Source organism: Coturnix japonica, chromosome 2 (genome assembly GCF_054131305.1).
Source record: "Coturnix japonica strain WE chromosome 2, WE-NBRP24, whole genome shotgun sequence".
In the NCBI taxonomy this organism is placed as follows: Eukaryota; Metazoa; Chordata; class Aves; order Galliformes; family Phasianidae; genus Coturnix; species Coturnix japonica.
The window spans coordinates 95,963,932-95,983,902 of record NC_140664.1 but is presented as its reverse complement, the minus strand read 5'-3'; the positions used below and the strand labels follow the sequence as shown (position 1 = coordinate 95,983,902).

Here is a 19,971-nt window from a genome sequence, read left to right as displayed (position 1 = left end):
GGTGCAGGTATAAAGTAGCTATAGTTGGGCTAGCAGAGAACAGCTGGGCTGTGGAAGCTATGCTACAGAGCAGGAGAAAGGAACTGCTTTTTCAGGCAAAAGACAGTTCTGTAACAAGGGCTTGCTGTGGTGGAAGGAAAACTGGTACCGTGGAGTTAGTTCTTTGTGTGGAAGTAACCGCAGCACGAACATGGCGTGGAAAACAGCTGCTAAGACACAGACCCCCGGAGAAGGGGCAGGAGCCGCGGAGCCCCAAGCACCGCCTGGATTAGAAGGCAAGGCCGGTCCTTACGGCTCTGAGGACCGCAGCTGAGGCGGCTTTCCTTCCTCCCGTAGCGAGCGCGGTCGGGCCGCCCTCGGCCTGCCTCCTCCCGCCGCCGGAGTCCCCTCCTCCCCACCGCTGCCTTCCCAGCCGCCGCCGGGGGCGGGCGGGCACGGGCGGCCGAGCTGCTCGGGCCCTGCCGGCGCTGCCCATGGGGGAATGCGGGGTGCCCGCCCAGGTCCAGCTCTTCCTCCGTGCTTGCGAGCAGGGCGACTGCGAGACCGCCCGGCGTCTGCTGGGGCTTCCCGGGGGCACCGCCGGGTCGGCGGCCGCCTCCGCCTGCGGCACCGACGAGGCGGCGGAGTCCCGCGGAGAAGCGGCCGCCGCCGCCCCTTCCCCCGCCGTCGCCGTGGACTGCACCGACGAGGCGGGCAACACGGGGCTGCAATTCGCCGCGGCGGGTGGCCACGAGCAGCTGGTGCGGTTCCTGCTGCGGAAGGGAGCCTCGGTGCAGAGCACGAACCACTACGGCTGGAGCCCGCTGATGCAAGCGGCCAGGTAGGGGCGCCCGCTTCCCCGCCGCGCCGCAGGCCCGGGGCGGGCGGACACCGGCCTAAGCGGCGGCTGCCTGCACCCCAGGGCGGAGCAAGCGAGGGAGAACCCCGTAGGGGCTGGGCCGTGGGGAGCTGTGATTTTTCTGAGGGGCCAGTCACCTGTCGACTCCCCGGATGACGGTCCCGAGCCGGGAGTGTGAGCTGGGATGAGTGTTCTGGTCAAGTGTTGAGTTTCCTTTTTCTTCCTCTTAACTACGGCCGCGTAGGTATGGAAGGGGCATGAAGGGGTGCGATGGTTGATTCTAGGCAGGTTGTGTTGTTGCTTGAGCAAACCTAATGCAGAGCTAAGGCGCCCTGAAGCCTTGACCTGAACGTGAAAGCACTGCCTGCCCCTCGTCTGTTCAACCGTGCTTCGTTTTCTATTGTTTTCACATCTACCTGTTGAAAAACTCTGACATAACATAGATTGAAGTAAGTAGAAATAATTGATTTCTCTCAGCTTTTCCTTCCTTTACTAAATGGAGAAGGATATGCTTATTGCTGGAGGATACACAAAATGATTCCTGATCATACCTGTATGAACTCTAACGGATGTTAGGGTGAAGTTCTTCACTAGAAGAGTGGTTAGGCCCTGGAACAGGCTGCCCAGGGAGGTTGTGGATGCCCCGTCCTTGGAGGTGTTCAAGGCCAGGTTGGACGGGGCCCTGGGCAACCTGATCTAGTAAAGGTGTATGTTTGGTGGCCCTGCCAGGCAGGGGGGTTGAAACAACATGATCCTTGAGGCCCCTTCCAACCCGGGTCATTCTGTGATTCGTGCAGATGTTAATGACAGCTCAGGATCTCTGTGCATCATACCACTCTATCATTCACTGCAGAGCTGCAGTAGGCTCTGGTATTGCTGCTGCTTGTGTTTGTGTTTATCTTCACATACAAGAATACCCTGTGGAATTACGTATTTTGCAAGATTTGAGGGCAGTATGAATTGAACGTTTGATTGAGAGGTTATTTTTGTATTTTTTTTTTCTTTCATAACATTAAAATACTTGGAAGAAAAGGATCTGTTTGAAAGTCAACATTCTCCTTTCAGTTAAAGCCCACAGAAAGTTCCCAAAGAATGAGTCACACAGCTGGTTTTCCAGTAAGAACAAGGAAGACAAGGTTCAGCAGTTCTGTTATTTCATGAAGGTTAAAAAAAAAAGTACCAAAAACATTTATAGATTTTTCTTTTCTTTAATGAAAACCTTACACTCCTTCTCTAGAGACAATAAACAAAATCACTATAGCCTGCTCATTGTTTGACTTGTTACTGTTTGAGAAGTACTATAGATACAGAGATCTACAGAGAAAGCTTAAAATGGCAGAACGTTGTTTGTTTGTTTTTAAATAGATAACTGAAAAAGAAATGCAGTAACCATACAGACATACTTTTCAAACTATGCACATGTTGAATTTTCTGGCTGCATTTAGTCCTGCTGAAATTGGTGGCGTAGTGTATACATATAAAAGTAACCACATCGCCAGTGACTGCAGGAGCTGCTGTAGTGATGTAGTGAAAGCAGGAAGGTTGCATCCCAAGAACTAGACAGCCCTTGTAGTCTTCCTTTTGCAACTGTGTGTTCTTTGCGAGGATACCAGGGAGTCTGGATCTCACATCTACTCTTAGTGGTTGTTGCATTCCTCGGGATTTCCTCAAATAACAGATTGTCTTTCTTTAGCATGTGAAAGGAGCTTTCAGGATCAAAACTCGATTGTTTTTAACCCTGCACACACATTTAGTAATGCATGGTAGCTGCAATGAGCTGCACAGAAGTGTATATCCTGTAAATGTTTTATATTTATTAAAATGAGAAATTATTTCTTCAGCAGAGGAGGGATCTAGGATTCCCATTTCCTCATTGCAAGCTAGCTGATTGATGGGGTGACCTGTATGGTTGCCTTTTGCTCACTGACAAATTACTACAGCTTCTGACAGCCAGGATGCATTGAAGCTGTTCTTTCGGTGAAACCAGTGTTAGAATCCAAGTTCCAACACAAGGAGAGTTTTTCTGTTCCCCCAGTGCTAAGTTCATCTTCTCTTATTATATCAGTGGCTACCTACTATATTGTTTTCTAAGCTTCATAAGCACATCACACTTGCCTGTGTTCACCGAGTCTTCTTTCACTGTGGGAGTTGGTTCATTTTTCCCAACTGCAAAACAGGGGATGATGCTATTACAAAATATGAGCAAACCATTTCATATAATGGCCTGGCTTTTTCCTTTTCCTTTTCCACTTCCTTTTCCTTTTCCACTTCCTTTTCCTTTTCCACTTCCTTTTCCTTTTCCACTTCCTTTTCCTTTTCCACTTCCTTTTCCTTTTCCACTTCCTTTTCCTTTTCCACTTCCTTTTCCTTTTCCTTATCTTTTTTCTTAGCATGAACTATTTGCAATTTTTACCGTACTCCTTTAATAGTAAAGAGGGTATTTATTTAATACCTTTATGAGCAAACTGACTTTGATTGCCAACTCTAATATGGGCCATGGGATACAGGGCTGAAAGTGAGTTCAAGTCTTGTAATTTATGGAAGCTATTCTGTTGATGTCCTGAAGCTAGCATGTTTGTTGCTTTGGCCACAGCATGCTCTTATATCGATGTCCAGTTTATAGGCATGGTCAGTGGTGCATGTGAAGCATTTTAGGAAGGTGCAGTGCTCAGGTGTTGGTTGCTCCCCTTCAGTAAGGTGATAACGGCCCCACTCAGTAATGTCACATAGAATAATAGAATCATGGAATCCACAGAGTTGGAAGGGACCTTTAAAAGTCATCTTCTCCAACTCCTCTGCAATGAACAGGGACATCCACAGCTAGATCAGGTTGCTCAAGGCCTGGTTCAGCCTGGCCTTGAAGGTATCCAGGGATGGGGCATCCACCACCTTTCTGGGCAGCCTGTTCCTGTGCTTGACCACCCTCACTGTAGAAGACTTCTTCCTTATATCCAACCTAACTCTACTCTCCGTGAATTTGAATCTTTTCTTGAATCTTGAGCCTCTTTGAGTTGTGTGTGATCCTCCAACAGTAGCCCAGTCCTTTCTGTTAGCTAGTAGGCCAATATGGTAATGAAATTTAAATGTTCAGTGTATGCCAATTTTTAGAGTATGTCAGAAGCCTCTACCATCCAGGGTGTTCATTCTCACCTTATTTCATACCTCTTTTTTTCTTTCAAGGTTTGGACACCTAAGCGTGGCTCACATCTTGCTGGAAAATGGTGCTGATCTCAACGCTCAGAACAAATTAGGAGCCAGCGTCCTCACAATGGCCTGTAGAGGCGGTCATGTCAGCATGGTAAAATTGTTGCTGGAATCTGGAGCCTTTGTAGACAATTATGACCATTTTAGCACAAATGTCCTTAACAGCAGCAGAGATGACCTTCCTGACATCACTCCACTAATGGCAGCTGCACAACATGGACATGAGGCTGTGGTACATCTGTTACTAGACTGGGGAGCTGATTGCAATTACACTGTGAAGACTATGGGCTGGAGTCCTTTAATGCTGGCAGCTGTTAGTGGTAAAGTAAGCTTAGCACAGCAGCTCATGGAGAAAGGTGCCAATCCTGATCACCTCAATGTACTGCATAAAACACCTTTTGAAATCTCTGTGGGCTTCAAGCACAAAGACATGAAGGACTACCTGGAATCTCTCACAACAGTTAGAATTCATACAGGTATGGAACATTGTTTTGTTTTTTATTTTTCTTTTGCTTTCTTGAAGTTTTGATCCTGTATTTGGAAATTGAAGGGGTTAATTTGTATGTACACTTGTGTTCTTTAAAACTTGCAACTGGACTTCTGAAGATGTTGGAGTGGGTGTTCCTACCTTGGGTGAAGCAGGAATGCTTGTCTTCAGCAGATTTCTTCCACATTAGCATGACAAAATTTCTGTCCCGCGATAAAAAAATATGCATAATATTTTCAATTTCTATAATGTTTTCAACATTTTATTTTATTTTTTTTAACATTTAAAGCATGTGATATAGATTCCCATTTAGGAAGAAAATTTATAAGCATCTACTTAATAGAGGCCTAAGGGAGAAGCATCATAAACAGAGTAAGATACCAAAGAAAGGATATCACAAACTAAAATAAAACTTTAATATAAAATCTGCATTGCAGTGAGAGTGTGTTCTATTTGTCTAGTTTCCTGAAGTGACTAAGAGAAGTGATTAATAAAGTGTCCACATTAAGAACTCCAACTCTAGGGCCTTTTTGACTGATAGCCAACTGATAGGAAAAAAAAAAAACAAACAAACTTGAAAGTTTAAATATAGAAGAATTTAAATGGCAAATAAGGCATTGTGTTTGGTGGTGAAGTTTAGGCCTCGAGTGACGTAGAAGAGGTGTAGAAACTGTAACCATTTCAATCAAGATTATATGCCTTTCTAAGAGTTATCAGATTCCTTTCACTGTGTGTGACATACAAGTCATCGTATTCCCTACTTTTCTGATCCTGAGAGAGGGGAATAATTTCAGGACTTTGTAACATTTTTAAGCAAAATTCTCCTCTCAAACATGAATGTACCTGCATGTATGCACGCATACTATGCTAGCGCACATATAAATTAGATGAGAAGAACTTTATTTCAGTGCAGTTCTCAAGTAAAATGGCATTCAGAAATGTTGCTTTTATAGTGGTTTTAATTCTGCATTGTAATGCATACGTTATGCACTGAATGAGATAAAGGAACTGATAAAGAAGCAGTCCGTGACTGTGCTGTTAATGAATATGTGATAGTTGCTTTAGCCAAGAGAATTGAAAGATATTAAAAATCCTTGTACAAGATGATCTGAAGGCTAAGGAAGATGAGAGCAAACTTTCGACTGCAACATTTTTTATCCAAACTTCAACATTAAGTCCAGTACCACACAATGAACCAGAAGGGCAGAAAGGTATACTGTGTGTTGTTAGTAGTTATTTTCACTGTAAGTTACTAAGTAAACTTATATTCTGTTGTCAGGATATTATTCTGTGTTATTCTGTTTCTATTCCTCCAACTTCCTAGGCTTTTCTTATTCTTTTTTCTTTTTCTTTTTCTTTTTTCTTTTTCTTCTTTCTTTTTTTTTTTTTTTCTTTTTTCTTTTTTCTTTTTCTTTTTTCTTTTTCTTTTTTCTTTTTCTTTTTTTTTCTTTTTCTTTTTTTTCTTTTTCTTTTTTCTTTTTCTTTTTTTTTTCTTTTTCTTTTTTCTTTTTCTTTTTTTTTCTTTTTCTTTTTTCTTTTTTTTCTTTTTTCTTTTTCTTTTTCTTTTTCTTTTTTTTCTTTTTTTATTAAAAGTAAAAGCTGAGCCTATTTGTTGTCAGCTGTCAATTTGAAATGTTACAAATGTCTTACACTAGTTTTGCTAAAATATTGTAGATTTGCTCCAGAAGTTTGTTTATGCTGGCAGCAATGCATTAAATCGTTCATAAAATCAGTTCGGTTTGAGTATCATGTTGCACATTAGAACATCAACAAAGATTGAGACCTTGTTCTTTATGTGGCTCTTTGGGATCACTTTTCAAGATATTTGTGCTTTATGATGCTGCCTGTTGCTGGGAGATGCTTAACAAGAGGATTTGTAAAAGCTGCAAAGCAAGATAGACTTCTGGTTTTCTAGCAATAGAGTTTTTGCAATGAAATCTAAAGATAGGATTGACACTAAAAAGAACCTTTCCCAGGTGCTTCCACTCATTCAGCCATGGTGGCAGAAAGCCTTCAGGGTGCAATAGTCCAAGCTCTCTGCAGCTTGTGATACCTGGAGAGGTTTATTTAAAACTTAGCTAATTATTTCTCTGTTACAGTGCAGGGTAGAAAACCCACAATCCCAGTCACTGACGTAAAGCTTGTTAATTTTTACTTAAAGTGATTCCTGCAGGTCAAGCTTCCCTTGTACTTTAAGAAGGAAGGATAGAAATCTGACATTTCCTTCTGCTTCAGAGGAGGCTGGAACTCAGTCAGATGCTGACTTGTAGGTCAAGTTTGGAGCAAGGACTTTCACATAGCCAGGTTACCAGGCAGAGCTGTCTGTCTGTTTGCACTTGACCAGCCTCTGAGAAAGAGACCTTGATTGGTTACTTTACACAGAGTCAGGCATCTGTGGGATTTGCTAGTACAATATCCTGTCTTGCCTGTGATCTTGCACATAAGTTCTGTGCATGCATAGTTAGCCTGATGAGTCTTGAAGGTCTTCTGTAATCATCCGACTTAAAGGATGGGAAGTCTGCTTAAGCTAGAAAAATGGACTTGCATTATAGCAGGTGAGTGTTCCTGCTGCCTCTACTGGGGGGGAGTTTCCGTCAGGAGAAGGGTAGTAACTAATTGGTATGGAGAGGAGATTAAAAATATTGAACATCCAAATAAATTTACACACTGATGTTTGACTATGGCTTTAGTCTACTCTAGCACTGCAGTCTGGCATATCCTTTGGAAGGAAACAAAAAAGAAACTTATTTTCTGAGCCACCATTGTAGACAGGGCCCAAGTGAAAGCACCTCTCTTCTTTGGGATGTTTTCAGTAACGAAATCAGTACTGTCCCTGAAGACCTGGGCGTTGCCTGTGTACAGTCCCTGTCCTTGCTTCAGCTTACACAAGGCGGTAGTCCTTCCTTCTGGCACCTCCTTGTGGTCCCCTGCTCCCTTAGGCGTCTCTTCCAGACTTCATGCATGCCAAGTACAAAGCCTGGTCCTTTCCTCAACTAATCTTTTGAAACATTTTCTAACAGTGAGCTCATATACAGTTCCTTCTGTTAGCAGTTTCTTAATCAGAAGATTTCTGCAGAATTTCTTCTGTTACTTCAGATTTTCTGGTAACTGCCTTTGTGTTCAGCATTTTCATATTACTTTTGTAGTCAAGCAGTAAACATTAACCTTTTATGTTTTATCATGAACATGTAAGAATCAGTCTTGGGAGAACTCTCAACGTCTCGTTTTCTTGGCCCACTGGCTCTAGTGTCAGTAATGCTTTGGAAGACAGAAAGATATTGATTTTTCTGGTTTGAGCAAAAGGTACAAAATTTGTCACTATTTTCCCCTCATCTGATGCAGAGTCAGCAGTTTCAAAACACTGGGAAGGCACACAGAAGGAAACATTCTTCACTCAAAGTATTAAAACTGTAATAATTACAGTTGTTTTTAAGGTCATGATGATCTAGGAGTGACGAATTTCTGTTAATGTGCAAATAGCATTTGATAATCATTATTATTTTTGTGACCTCCACAAGTTAACCTGTCAGTACTTGAGACAAAGTAAAAAAGAAAATGGGTCATCTTACAAAACTCCTTTTGAATCACCTTCCAAAACAATCCACTAGTATTTGAGTATTTACTGTCATACAGTCACCTGACCACAGAAGCATACTGTGGTTTCTTAATTGATACTTAAGTCTTCCAGGAAGGAAATACAGAAATTTCCTAATTTCCTGATGCAGAATGGAAGTTGAAAGGCAAAAAAGACAGTACCAGTGCTACGGTACTAACACTGCGTAGCCTTATCCCTACACAGAGAACCATACAGGTAAGCCATTATTACCAAGGGAATAGAAGTTATCTATGCATTCTTTGTTCTTATAAAATGTATGTGCAGATTCATTTAATAGTATAATTGTGCAGTATTCATCTTCTAAAATGTTTTTGCTTTAATTTTTTTACAACATTTTTTTGCATTTTAAATTATTGTTAATAGAAATATTTGTGCTTTTCAGATACAGAGAAGAGGCAACCTGATGTCTTTCATGCTTTGAAATTGGGTAAGCTGGCAGGATATTTCTAATGTCTGATTCCTGTAACCACTCAGCATGCTTGTTTGCTAACATGGGAAACTGAAACGTGTTCCGTTTTCACGACTGCTTTCTTCTGTTTCATTTTAAAAAATGCATTTGTTTCTGGTTTGTATTTATTTTTCTTCACATTCCAATGTGAGAAAATATGTACGAGATCCTGGTCATGCCCTTTGTGCCACAGTGGTGTGATTTAGTGTTTTCCAAGACTATGCTACCTTTATTATGACATTTTTTTCCTGTAAACGTAAAGTATGAAAAACAGATTTGCTAATTTTTGCAACAGGTATTCTGGCCTCTACTCCTTATGTGAGCATTGTAATTGCTATTAAAAGTTGCTTTGATGAAAAAGTGCTTCAGATCTTGTCTATTCTCTCATGATGAAGAGTGAATTTCATGAGCGCACCATTGATGAATCTATCTTGTGGCAAACAGAAAAAGCCAGAGCCATCTTGTTGATTTAAATTTGATCCAGATTGTGATGGGTTGTGCTCCTGGTGACTGGCTAACCGCTTCCTAGTTACCTACTTATCTTTTTGAATATGGGAAGAATATTAAATCTTAAGAAATTGAATCTTATATCCACTGAAAACATAAAAAGAGTCTCATGAGCACCTGTGACCCATATGGTCAGGTGTTTACCTGGAGTTCTGATGATCTTCCCAAGGAAAGTACTGACATCAGTGATTCTGTTGAGGGAAATCCATGCCCTGAAGCAACATATTTGTTTGTTTGTTTGTTTTAATATGTGAAAATATTTTCATCTGCACAGCAGTTGAGGATTCATTTCTTTTTGCATCTATTCCTGCAATGGTACTTAGTCAGTCAGAGATCTTATTTTCTTTTTAGCTTCTTCTGTGCTTTTGTCTGCCATACAACATCAAAAAAGTAAGGGAGCTGGGTGAATTTAAACTCTCTTCAGAAGATGCCCCTGAGTACCTCATACATTTTTAAAAAATGCTTGTTCTTCTCTTTATTAAGATTTAGACAAAAAAATACTACCCATATTTTGCACAGTTCTATGTAATCTTGGTGACTACTGGCCTCTTTTATGTGGAAAAATGAACATTAGATTTACTTTTTAAAAAGATGACAGGAATAATGCATTACTCTTGATGAATGAGTAGGGACGAATGGAGATTTAATTTAAATATCAGAACCAGAGTTTAAAAAAAAATATTCCTTTCTGGATACAATAAAGTTGAGCACTTGAATAGACTCTTTTCCTAAGAGGCTGTGGCTTCTCATCAGCAGTGGTTTTTAGAAAGAGAGAACCGCCTTTGTGGAAGGAGTAATGGGTCAGTTTGATACTGGATGTTGTTCTTCTTACTTGTCATGGTTGACTTCCAACACCTTTCAGAGTGCCATTCTATTTTTTGATTCTAAAATTGTGGCTTTCTGTGATTTCTCTGTGTGGAAATGGAACAGGGATCTTAGTCCTGCTGAACAACTCAGCATCACTGCTATTTCTTGTACGTCATCATAGGACAATTTTATGGAAAAGTTACCTACCTCTGTCTTCACATTAGATGTACTGTGGTTTATACAGCCTCTATGGCTTAGTTATTGTTTCCAGTTAATGTAGGCCAATGTCAGTAAATCTAAATAATCTACTGTCTGATAAGTTCTTTATTGCTGATGTGCAAATTATTTTTTATCTCTATCTTGCAGGCAACTTTCAGCTGGTTAAAGAGATAGTTGATGAAGACTCAAGTCAAGTCAATATTACCAATGTTGATGGCGCATCTCCACTAATGATTGCAGCTGTAACTGGACAGCTGCCCCTTGTCCAGCTCCTTGTTGAGAAAAATGCTGATGTTGACAAACAGGATAATGTTCATGGTTGGACAGCACTAATGCAGGCCACATACCATGGGTAAGTTAAGTGCTTTCAGGGTCTAACAGCAATTTCCATCTTCTTACATCTAGATAGAAAAAAAAATAAAATAAAATGGTATTGATCCTAGAAGCAGAGAGCTCTTTCTAGAGTTTTAGAGGCTTGTAGCGTCAGCTTTCTAAGACCCTTAGAGTGCATTAAGCTTTTCAGAGCACACCTGAATGTGTTTGTATTCAAGAAATGGGTGGCACATTCGAAATCTTCCTCTGTAAGCACTGGGAACATAATACTACAGGCAAGCACTGGGACTTTTGCTGGACATTTCAACTTCCAGCCTTCAGCTTTTGTTAAAATAGTATCACCTGCACGCAGGATTGTAAGCCTACCCCAAGTTATGAAACTCAAGGCAGTCACCTTGGTCTGTGCCCTGTTTACTGGTCCTAAATCCATTCTTAAAGTTCCCCTCTTCAGAAGTTTTCATTAACTTCTCCAAAATGTGTTTACTAGAAAACTTACTTGTTTTCTCTAAAGCTGTTTGTCAAAACCCAGGAGTTAGGTTGGGTACGTCACATGTAATCTTGGTCCTACAGTTGACAATATTTAAATGCAGGAGTCTCCTGTATTCAGGTACTCCTCTTGTCTGTGAAAACAAGGACTGGAAATCCTTATACTCAAAAGAAAGTCTGCTACCCCTTGTTAGGAGCAGTAGTAGTTGGTGGGGTCATCTCTGCAAACAAGGGCTATGTGAGCCAAGAACTCTGAAGGATTGAGTAACTCAGTGTGCTCTGAAGGTGCAGAATGGGAAAGCAGGAGAACACATTTTTATGGAGAAAAGGGAGGAATGCTGAGGAACTACGTTGTGGATATGAAGAGTTTTTGTTAGAAGACAGGAAGAACATTTGTTCTTCATTTTTGGCTGATTTTATTTGGTGTGTCTTCAGATAGGAGTAGTGCTATGAAGTAGAGATGCTAAGATCTGTTTGTCAGCTTCTGTGGTAGAGTTGGTGGCCATGTATTGCTGCTTAAGAACATTGTTCTTTTGAGTTGGTTGTGCGTGACCGTTTTTATACAAGGTCAGTTTCAAGGAATTTTGTACTGAATATGTTTTCCATAGCTTTGCAGTCTGCTGACTTGTTTTGTAGGCTGTAGTACAGTATTGGTTTTAATTTACAAGGCAAGTCCTGCTTACTTTTTCAGGAATATGTGACGGGGGTTTAATTCTGAGTCCTCTTATGCAACTTGCTTTTATAAGCTTTTGCTAGAAGGTGTTTGTATTATCTGTTATTGCTGATCTTTGTGTGCATTCTAGACACATGAAGGAAATTCTAGACACACAAAGGAAATATCTAAGTGAAGACTGGAGTTCAAAAATATTTTTAGTCACTGTGGCTTTTATTATATGCAATTTCTAACCTGTTATGAATATAAAGTTGTTTTTAATTATTAATAATGTTGTATAGTAACTTCTGGACTGACTTTTGTTTTTCCACCAGCATTTTGCCTGAAATTTCACTGGGAAATTGGCAACAACTTTCAGGATTATTTCCAAAGGGCAGCTTAAGAAACTGACTATTTAAATTAGTTTTTTTTAAGGCAGACTTTCTGCATGCCAGATAGTGTGGTTTGTAGTAAGTAAAAAGTGTGTAACAAAAGAATCATGGCAGCTTTTGACTAAGTTGTGGACAAATGTTATGCTTGTTTAGCTATTGCAAAGGTAAAACTGATCAGTAAATGAGGAGAAATGATATAAAAGAATGGAAATGAAGCGCTGGTCTTCTCTCTTCATCTCTTTCCCTCATATAAGCAATGTGTTTTTATTTTTTTTTCTCTCCCTTGAAGAAACAAAGAAGTTGTAAAGTATTTGTTAAACCAAGGAGCCGATGTCAATCTTCGTGCGAAAAATGGATACACTGCTTTTGACTTGATAATGCTGCTGAATGACCCAGGTATGCTATTTTAGAGACCACAGAGGAAGCCTTTATAATTGCAACAGAAACAGATAAACTCTTAAAATCTGGAAATTACACTAAAGTTCCTACAGATGATTGGCTGAGGTTCATGCTACACTGGACCAAGTAAAGATACTGTCTGAAAAATATGTTTTCTGAATTAATTGTTCAGATGGATAAATAACCATGTGGGCAAAGTGAGTTTGTTCCTCTTGTTTTTGTTTTTGAAGGTGCTCCAAAAAATGGTGTTTTTGTCATCAGACCCTGTTCAGTGTTACTTAATTGTAGTGGCTCGTGTGTTCTGTAGTGTCTTAATAGCACTGAAGTAGGAACTGGAGCTAGAAGTCTCCACTGAGTAAGCAGTAGTATAGGGACAGGACAAAAAGAGTGCAATCAGAACAAGACTAAGGAACTGGCTGAAGTTCCCACTAGATCTCTAAAAAACAAGAAAAGTCACGTGTTAGTCTTCAAATTGTTAGCCATAGGAGCACTTTAGAAAAAGGCAACATGCTTTGGAGAGACCTCAATTAGATTTTATTGTAGTTTGTTTAGTCCAGCTAATTTGGGACTTTATTGTTGACCTTACTAGGTACTTGGATTGCTTTCTCCAAAATAGAAAATCCAAACTGCTAAGGAAATTAGTGTTTTTAAAGTTGATAACTAATAATACGAAATTTTAGAAAACAGTGAATATATTTTTCGTATGATTAACTTCTTGTAGGACTAAATAGGGGAGGTTCAGGCTGGACATTAGGAAATTCTACTTCTCTGAAAGAGTGGTCAGGCAGTGGAATGGACTGCCAAGGGAAGTGGTGGAGTCACCATCCCTGGAGGTGTTCAAGGAATGTTTGGACGTTGTGTTGAGGGATGTGGTCTAGTGAGAACTATTGGTGATGGGTGGATGGTTGGACTGGATGATCTTGTAGGTCTTTACCAACCTTGGTGATTCTGTGATTCTATGATTGTGTTACCTGTTCAGAAAGAGAAATATATAGGTCAGTTCTATCTGCCCTTCTGAAAGTCTTTCCTTATTTCTTTGTAAAATACAGTTTTACAGAATATTTTTTTGCTTTCCTGTCCTCATTTCATGTTTGTTCTTTTTTTTCTGCCTCCTCTTTTCCTTTTTTCTTACTTTTTTCCTCCTCCTCTTTTTTTTTTTTTTTTTTTTTTTTTTTTGCTTACCATGTCTTTTCAGTCCCTTGATTGTCCAGGCTGAACATCTCCTTTCTCTCTGGGATTTAATTTCAAGCTTCTTTTCTGCAACCTGCACTTGAAGAAAGAATATTCATTTTTCTCTGCTTCTCTTCTGTGTCAGGTGAGAAAAGGGTGCACCACAGTGCTGTTCATAACCTATGCAGAATATTAGAGCAGGCAGTTCAGTTGGTCACAACCACTGATTCCAATTGAATCATGTTCTTATTTATACTGCTAAATATCTTTAGGAAGGTGATGGTAAGACTACATCCCAGTGTGTGGGGTTTAGGGGTGGGAAGCAGGACAAGAAACAAAGATGTCAGTACTTATCTGCATTAAGAGTTTTAGATTTGTTATTAATCTTCAGTGGGAATTACAAAAAAATCAGCATTATCAGTTGTGATTTGGCAAAGAAAAATAGAATAAAAAAGTATCTTAATTTCTTTCTTTTAGACACAGAACTTGTACGGTTACTCGCATCAGCATGCATGCAAGTAGACAAAGACAAGAATAAGCTGAACAGCAGATCATCTTTGCCTTCTTCCAGAAGTAGGCAATCCTTAAATGTTCCAATGCTGCCAGATGACAAAGGAGGTCTAAAGGTAAATGTGTTTATTCATCCTTCATGTGTGAGGCAGAGGGGGTCATTTCAGAGAAGCAGATTATATCAAATGTGTAACTAGTTGCGGGGATCTTTGCCTTTCTAAATTTCTGATTGACAGTGTTAATCAGTTTTATTAAATGTGGTATGTGTCCAGCTTTATTTCTCCTCAGGTAATAAGGGAAAGAGAAGACTTTTAGATAAGAAGCATCAAAGCACATTTCAGTGCCTAGAAATAGAAGTGATAATTAAATAGTGGAAGGTACTATGTTCATTAGTTTGGAACTGAATTTCTGTTATGATCCTAGTTTCAAATCATGCAAAATTAATCTAATTTTCATAGACTTTTCTTGTGCTCGCAACTGATCTTCTTTTCTTTGAAATGGGAGTGGCTGTGTTATTGGATTTTTTATTTTTTTTCCTGTCTTCTAACACTGCTAAGCTGCTTATTTCTGTATTTGCTCTGGTAGAAATAGCAACAGTAGTTCTTTATATTTTGCTTTTATAGTTGACACTAGAAGGAAGAAAGATGATGTAGAAAGGAAATAGAAATTCAGGTCATGTACTCAAAAATTCTGTGATTATGTGCGGGACAGCCAAAGAGACTGAGAGACTGTCTCTGTCATCTAAATGTAAGAATAATAAAAAGAAGGGGTTTAGAGTCATCATGAATCAGCAAGCTTCTAGGAGGGAACATTTACTCCCTCTTGCTTATAATACGTTATTAACTATTCTGTCTGATTGTATTTTCCACATCTTATTCTTCTTATAATGTTCAGAGAGTAAAAATGACATTCTTGGAGTTGCTGGGGTGGTCATCAACTCATCTTGCTTTGGATGTGCAAGGAGAATGCCTAAGTGAGGATCTGTCTTTTACGACAGTTGTTCTTCCATGTTGACAACTTCTCTGTATGGAGCCAGGACTGTAAAACAAATTAACCAGAAGGTTTCAGTTAGGTATTTATGGTGACTCAACCAAAACATAAATTTTCTATCTAGGTCAGTGCAAGTGGCAAAACGTGGAATCTTCTGAATCACAGGAAATGGAAGAATGAGAGGGAACTTCAGGGGCCCATTTGCTTTTATGTAAAGAGACCAAATGAGTATGACAGGAGCTTCCTTGACAAAGTTTCTGGTCTCCTTTCTCTCACTGTGATGAAAAAAAAATTCATGAAATTCTGTTTCATCATTGGTTTTATTAATGAATATTTCCAAACTCGTGTTTCATTCTACTAAATATTTCCTCCTAGTCTGAGAGTAAATTGTTGCCAGTTTGTTTCTTAGTATGTCTTTTCTCTGTATTACTTTTATTAGAAGCATATTTCCCTTGTTTGTTTAGAGAGTGGTATGTTGGATAGTGATGAGCTTTATTAAAGTCCAGCTGTGTCAAATCTTCTTCTCCCTTCAACCCACTTAAACCAGTTATCCTGACAAAGAGAAAGATAAATTTGGTGTAATTTATTTCTGACAAACCCATGCTAACTTTCTAATATTGGTATAAATATTTTAGGTATTTCTGAAGTGTCAGCAACGTTTTCTGTTCTTTGATAACAGTGCATTCTCACATTGCTACTAGATTTTGGACTTTTGACAGACGCTATTTTCAACCATCAATACATTTTTGTTACTTGGCTTTTTTCAGACTAGTTTAAAAACCTTTATTCCAGTTTCTGTATGTCTGTGAGGCAAAAGGTTTATGGACAGGACACAACCTTCTGCAGCATCACACTGAGGACTCCAGAGCTCTGATGAGTGTACTCTAAACCCAGAAGACAAATGAACCTCTCTGCTAGAATTCCTTTCTTGACAGAGAGCAGTGCAGGTGTTCTGTAATGTAGTGGCTGTACTTAATTCATTTCAGGGGACTTTGTGGTGAAAGCATATGTTAAATCAGAAGCACTGTAAAGAGTAGCAAATATGAGAGGAAATTCCATGTGATCTTTTTGCTTATTGAAGCTAGTCTGATCCCATTACAAGCAAACCACATTATACAAGCATTCCCTTTTGTAAACTCACTGTTCTCCACATTAGAACTGCAAGAATTTTTCCACCCTTTGTATTCCTTTTGGCAAGTGAATAAATGCTGAACTCTGGTTTTCATTTCTTTCTCAGAACCATTTATCTCTTTTGTCTTTTTCCCTCAGGTCTTTGATGCTGAAAGTAATGTAAATCTTTATTAGTTATGGCTCCAAAGAGATACAAAGGTCTGAGTACTCTATCTATAACTAGTAGTCTGTGCAGATTTTAAAATCATCTTAATGATTGTTTGCTAGAGAGATTGATTTATGGGCAATAAGTTTTCAGCTTATATTGCTTATTTCTATGCTATGACAGTTGGGAAGAGTTATATCAATAAGCAGTTGAAAATTATTGGAGGCCAGAGAAAGAGAGGGATATATATGGTGAGAGTAATGGCTAAGTATAAAGAGTAATCTACAAAAGTACGTGTCTGGACTGCACATCACATAAAGCAGTCTCGACAAAGAATTATAATATTTAAATGTCTAAATTTTTTAAGTGTTCGAGAAAGTAAAGAAGAGGCTCTAATAAGAACTAATCAGACCATCTTTAAAATCTTCACTTATTTGCCTCTGAGCCCCATGAAGTTTAATACAAACTGTGTGGGTCTTCTTGATATAGACTGTAAGTCCTGTGTAGTCTAGAGAAATGTAACAGAGGAACCGTCTTACATACTGGAACCATCTTGCATCATCCATCTGTAAAAATACAGAATCTGTAATCTGTTTGGTTAAATTCTGTTTCGAGAATAGTTCAGACTGTGTCTGTATATATGATACCTACATAGGTAGAGGCTACAGGTGAAGTAGTCCTTAAACAGTATTGTTTTCAGTATTGCTTTATTTCCTTGCCTTGCTCTTTTGCAGACTATAGTTGCTGCCCAGTCTGGGAGTGTTAAAGTTACCTGTACAGCAGCACTAGATCTATTATGAATCTTGATTTTGACAGTCATACTGTCAAACTCTTTTGATTTGCCACTAATTTTCAAAGTCGGAAGGAGAGGCTTTCATGCAGCTCCAGTAATTTCTAAATTTCTATGTATGATTCTAAAAGTGAAAAAAAAAATAAAAAAAATGCATTCCAGTTCATTGATGCCATAGAGCGTAGGAATGGATGATGTAGTTGAAAGTTTATTGTCAGGTTAAGTATATGCCATGTAGCTGTAAAGTGTTCTGGCTCAAATTAACATAATACTGTTTTCTACTTCATCCTTCCAGTTAGTGTGGAAAATTATTGTAAGCTATTTTCCAAATGAAGAGTAAGGAGAAAGATTATTCTTACCTATGCCTGATGAAGAAGGTTTCGGTTGATATTTGCAGGTCACTTTGACATTACTTTTGTAGTTTCTCTCTGGAACTTCTATGTCATTGAAGTAAAGATTACCTAATTGTACATTTTTTTTCCTCATGTTTTTATTTTAGTTGGAACTAAATTGTTCATTTTCCTTCTCAATCTAGTCTTGGTGGAGTAGGATGTCCAATCGGTTCCGCAAGCTGAAGTTGACTCAGACATTGCGCCATGGCTTTTCTTCCAATCAGTTTGGGCCTTTTCCTGATGAACCTGAATCTTCATTAAATTCCACCATGAGAGCAGTTGCACAGGGTGACACAGACTCTTCTGGAACTACTGATGCTCCTATGGCCTGGGTCACAAATAACACGGGTAATGATAAAGCTGGAGTTGAAAGATAGCTTTTACGGGATAATCAAGATGATAGTATTTCCAGTTTAAGTACTAACTTTTTTAGGTTCGTGTAGCTGGAAGGTCACAAATTCTATCTGTATGGTATAGAAAGAGATACATTTGTACTCCTTGCTGTTGGTGCTGAATGTTGTGGGCAGCCTTGTTTCAGCATGGAAATGCTACAGTAACAATAGTACTACTTTGTAGCAGGAACCCTTAGCTTTGTCAGGAATGGACAGTTCACTCAAGAATTGTTACTGTTACTGTTAAATCAGTTTGTTTAAAAGAAATCTGAGAAAAAAAAAAGTTCAGAAAAGCCCAAATTATAAAGAACACTTACTGAAATTGTACAGATCTCTATGAAAAGGCCCCACAGTTTGTAATGTGAGGAAAGATTATTGACTTAGCTTTAATTTAGGTATATGAGGCATCAGTGGAAAATGTAATTTTCTGTGCTTCCTGAGGTTACAGCTGCTGAATGTTTCAGAATGGTTGTACTAGCTGATCTTAGAAATCTTTTTGAACCATAGTGATTCTATAGTGCTGTGCAAACAAAAGCTGTCATTTAGACTAAAAAGCACGGGCATGCAGACAATCAAGTTTCATTTATGTATTTTTCAGGTGTAAACACTGCAAAAGGAGGGAAGGACGATGAATTATTGACAACCATGGTATGTTGAGTATGTTCAGAAGATAAGGCAGTTAGTATTTCCTTGTGTTTTATTGCTTGTTTGTTTTGCTTTCGCTGTGTTTTGTGGTTTTTTTACATGCTATCCAAGTAACCATTACAAAGAGAACTATCGCTGTTTGGTAGTCACTAGAGCAGAACTGACAAGCTGTGATACATGTGTTGTTCTATAGACTAGAAATTACTACAAATAGTACAGTATGACAGCACTTGATGAATGCTGACTTCTTTCATGAGTTATGCTTACTTTTGTATGATCAGCAGTGAATTAATAAAATAGATTGGCTGAATGGCTGATTACTCACTGACAAGCGGTATGCTGTGAGGAAGACATGAAACAGAGCAATCTGAAAGTAAGAAATAAAGTAGACCATGAAATAGTTTGAGACATCCCATTCTTTTGTTGTGCTTTACCTTCAAGCTCTCCTTCAGGTTACTCCATGGAGATGTCATTAAATTTGGTTGGCGATCTTTTTTTTTTCCTCTTTTAAGAAGATTGAGTAAATCTTGATAGGATTCACTGACAGAACTCCAGGGAGCCAGTATCACTTGTGCTGCTCTATTCTTTTTTCTTTTTTTGGAGATGCATGTAGAGCAGGAACAAACAGTTGTTCAGTATTTCCAGGTGTCTTGTCTAGGAGATCAGAGAAGATAGCCTTACCAAGCATCCTGTTTGTTATTTATTTGGAAGTTGCTTGTTAACATTCATGTTAAAACTGATGAAGAAAGGGACAGTGTGTGCTGCTTTGTGAACTGTATTCTTTGCACTGAGTGAATGAACTTACTCATGCCATGATGTAGCTTGGATTCTGTCTGTTATTATGTGCTACGCATCTCCACAGATGGTACTTTTATGTCTCATTTCCATTTAATTTTCTTTAAAAATGCATTTGTCTCTGTCTTTTTATTTAACTTTGAAACAGCATCATTAGCTCCCACTAGCATTCTAAGAAGAATCTCATTTTTGTTTTCTTTTTTTCTCTCTCTCAGTTGAGAAGTAGTGCTCCATTTACCAGGCTGCCTAGCGATAAATTGAAAGCAGTGATACCCCCTTTCTTACCACCCTCAAGTTTTGAGCTTTGGAATTCTGATAGAACACGAATCAGCAAAGATGGCAAAGCTGAACAGATGAGAACTGCCTGGCCACAGAGAGCAATCAAGCATGATTTTAACAGTAGTGGGAACTCAGATGTGGTAAGCAAATGAAATGTGTAAAAATAATTCTGTGTGTTATTATGTCCAGGGCATGCTGGCTGGTGAACCACATCAGATCTTTGTTTAGAAATCATTTTGAACCTACTGTCTCAGTAATGGTTTCTCCTTTTAAGGTCTGCTTTTTAGAAAGAATGCATACCTCTATGGGAGGAACGTAAATGGTGTGTAAGCTTTCTGTGAAAT

The 19,971-nt window shown here is 39.1% G+C and overlaps 1 protein-coding gene across 3 annotated transcripts in view; it reads left to right on the top strand.

Moving 5' to 3' along the window:
* The first annotated feature begins 373 nt into the window (after positions 1–373).
* Positions 374–19,971, top strand: part of ANKS6 (ankyrin repeat and sterile alpha motif domain containing 6) — a 36,004-nt gene continuing 16,406 nt past the window's right edge. Inside the window, exons 1-9 of one of the 3 annotated variants that reach the window (XM_015854244.3) lie at positions 374–820; positions 4,019–4,518; positions 8,528–8,572; positions 10,274–10,478; positions 12,279–12,385; positions 14,036–14,184; positions 17,660–17,864; positions 18,507–18,556; positions 19,564–19,767. In XM_015854244.3, coding sequence (XP_015709730.2) covers positions 474–820; positions 4,019–4,518; positions 8,528–8,572; positions 10,274–10,478; positions 12,279–12,385; positions 14,036–14,184; positions 17,660–17,864; positions 18,507–18,556; positions 19,564–19,767 — 1,812 coding nt within the window. In that variant the 5' untranslated portion in view covers positions 374–473. Of the gene's footprint in view, positions 821–4,018; positions 4,519–8,527; positions 8,573–10,273; positions 10,479–12,278; positions 12,386–13,580; positions 13,704–14,035; positions 14,185–17,659; positions 17,865–18,506; positions 18,557–19,563; positions 19,768–19,971 lie in introns of those variants that run through there. The other 2 variants (XM_015854245.3, XM_085538105.1) reach the window with 2 other exon arrangements.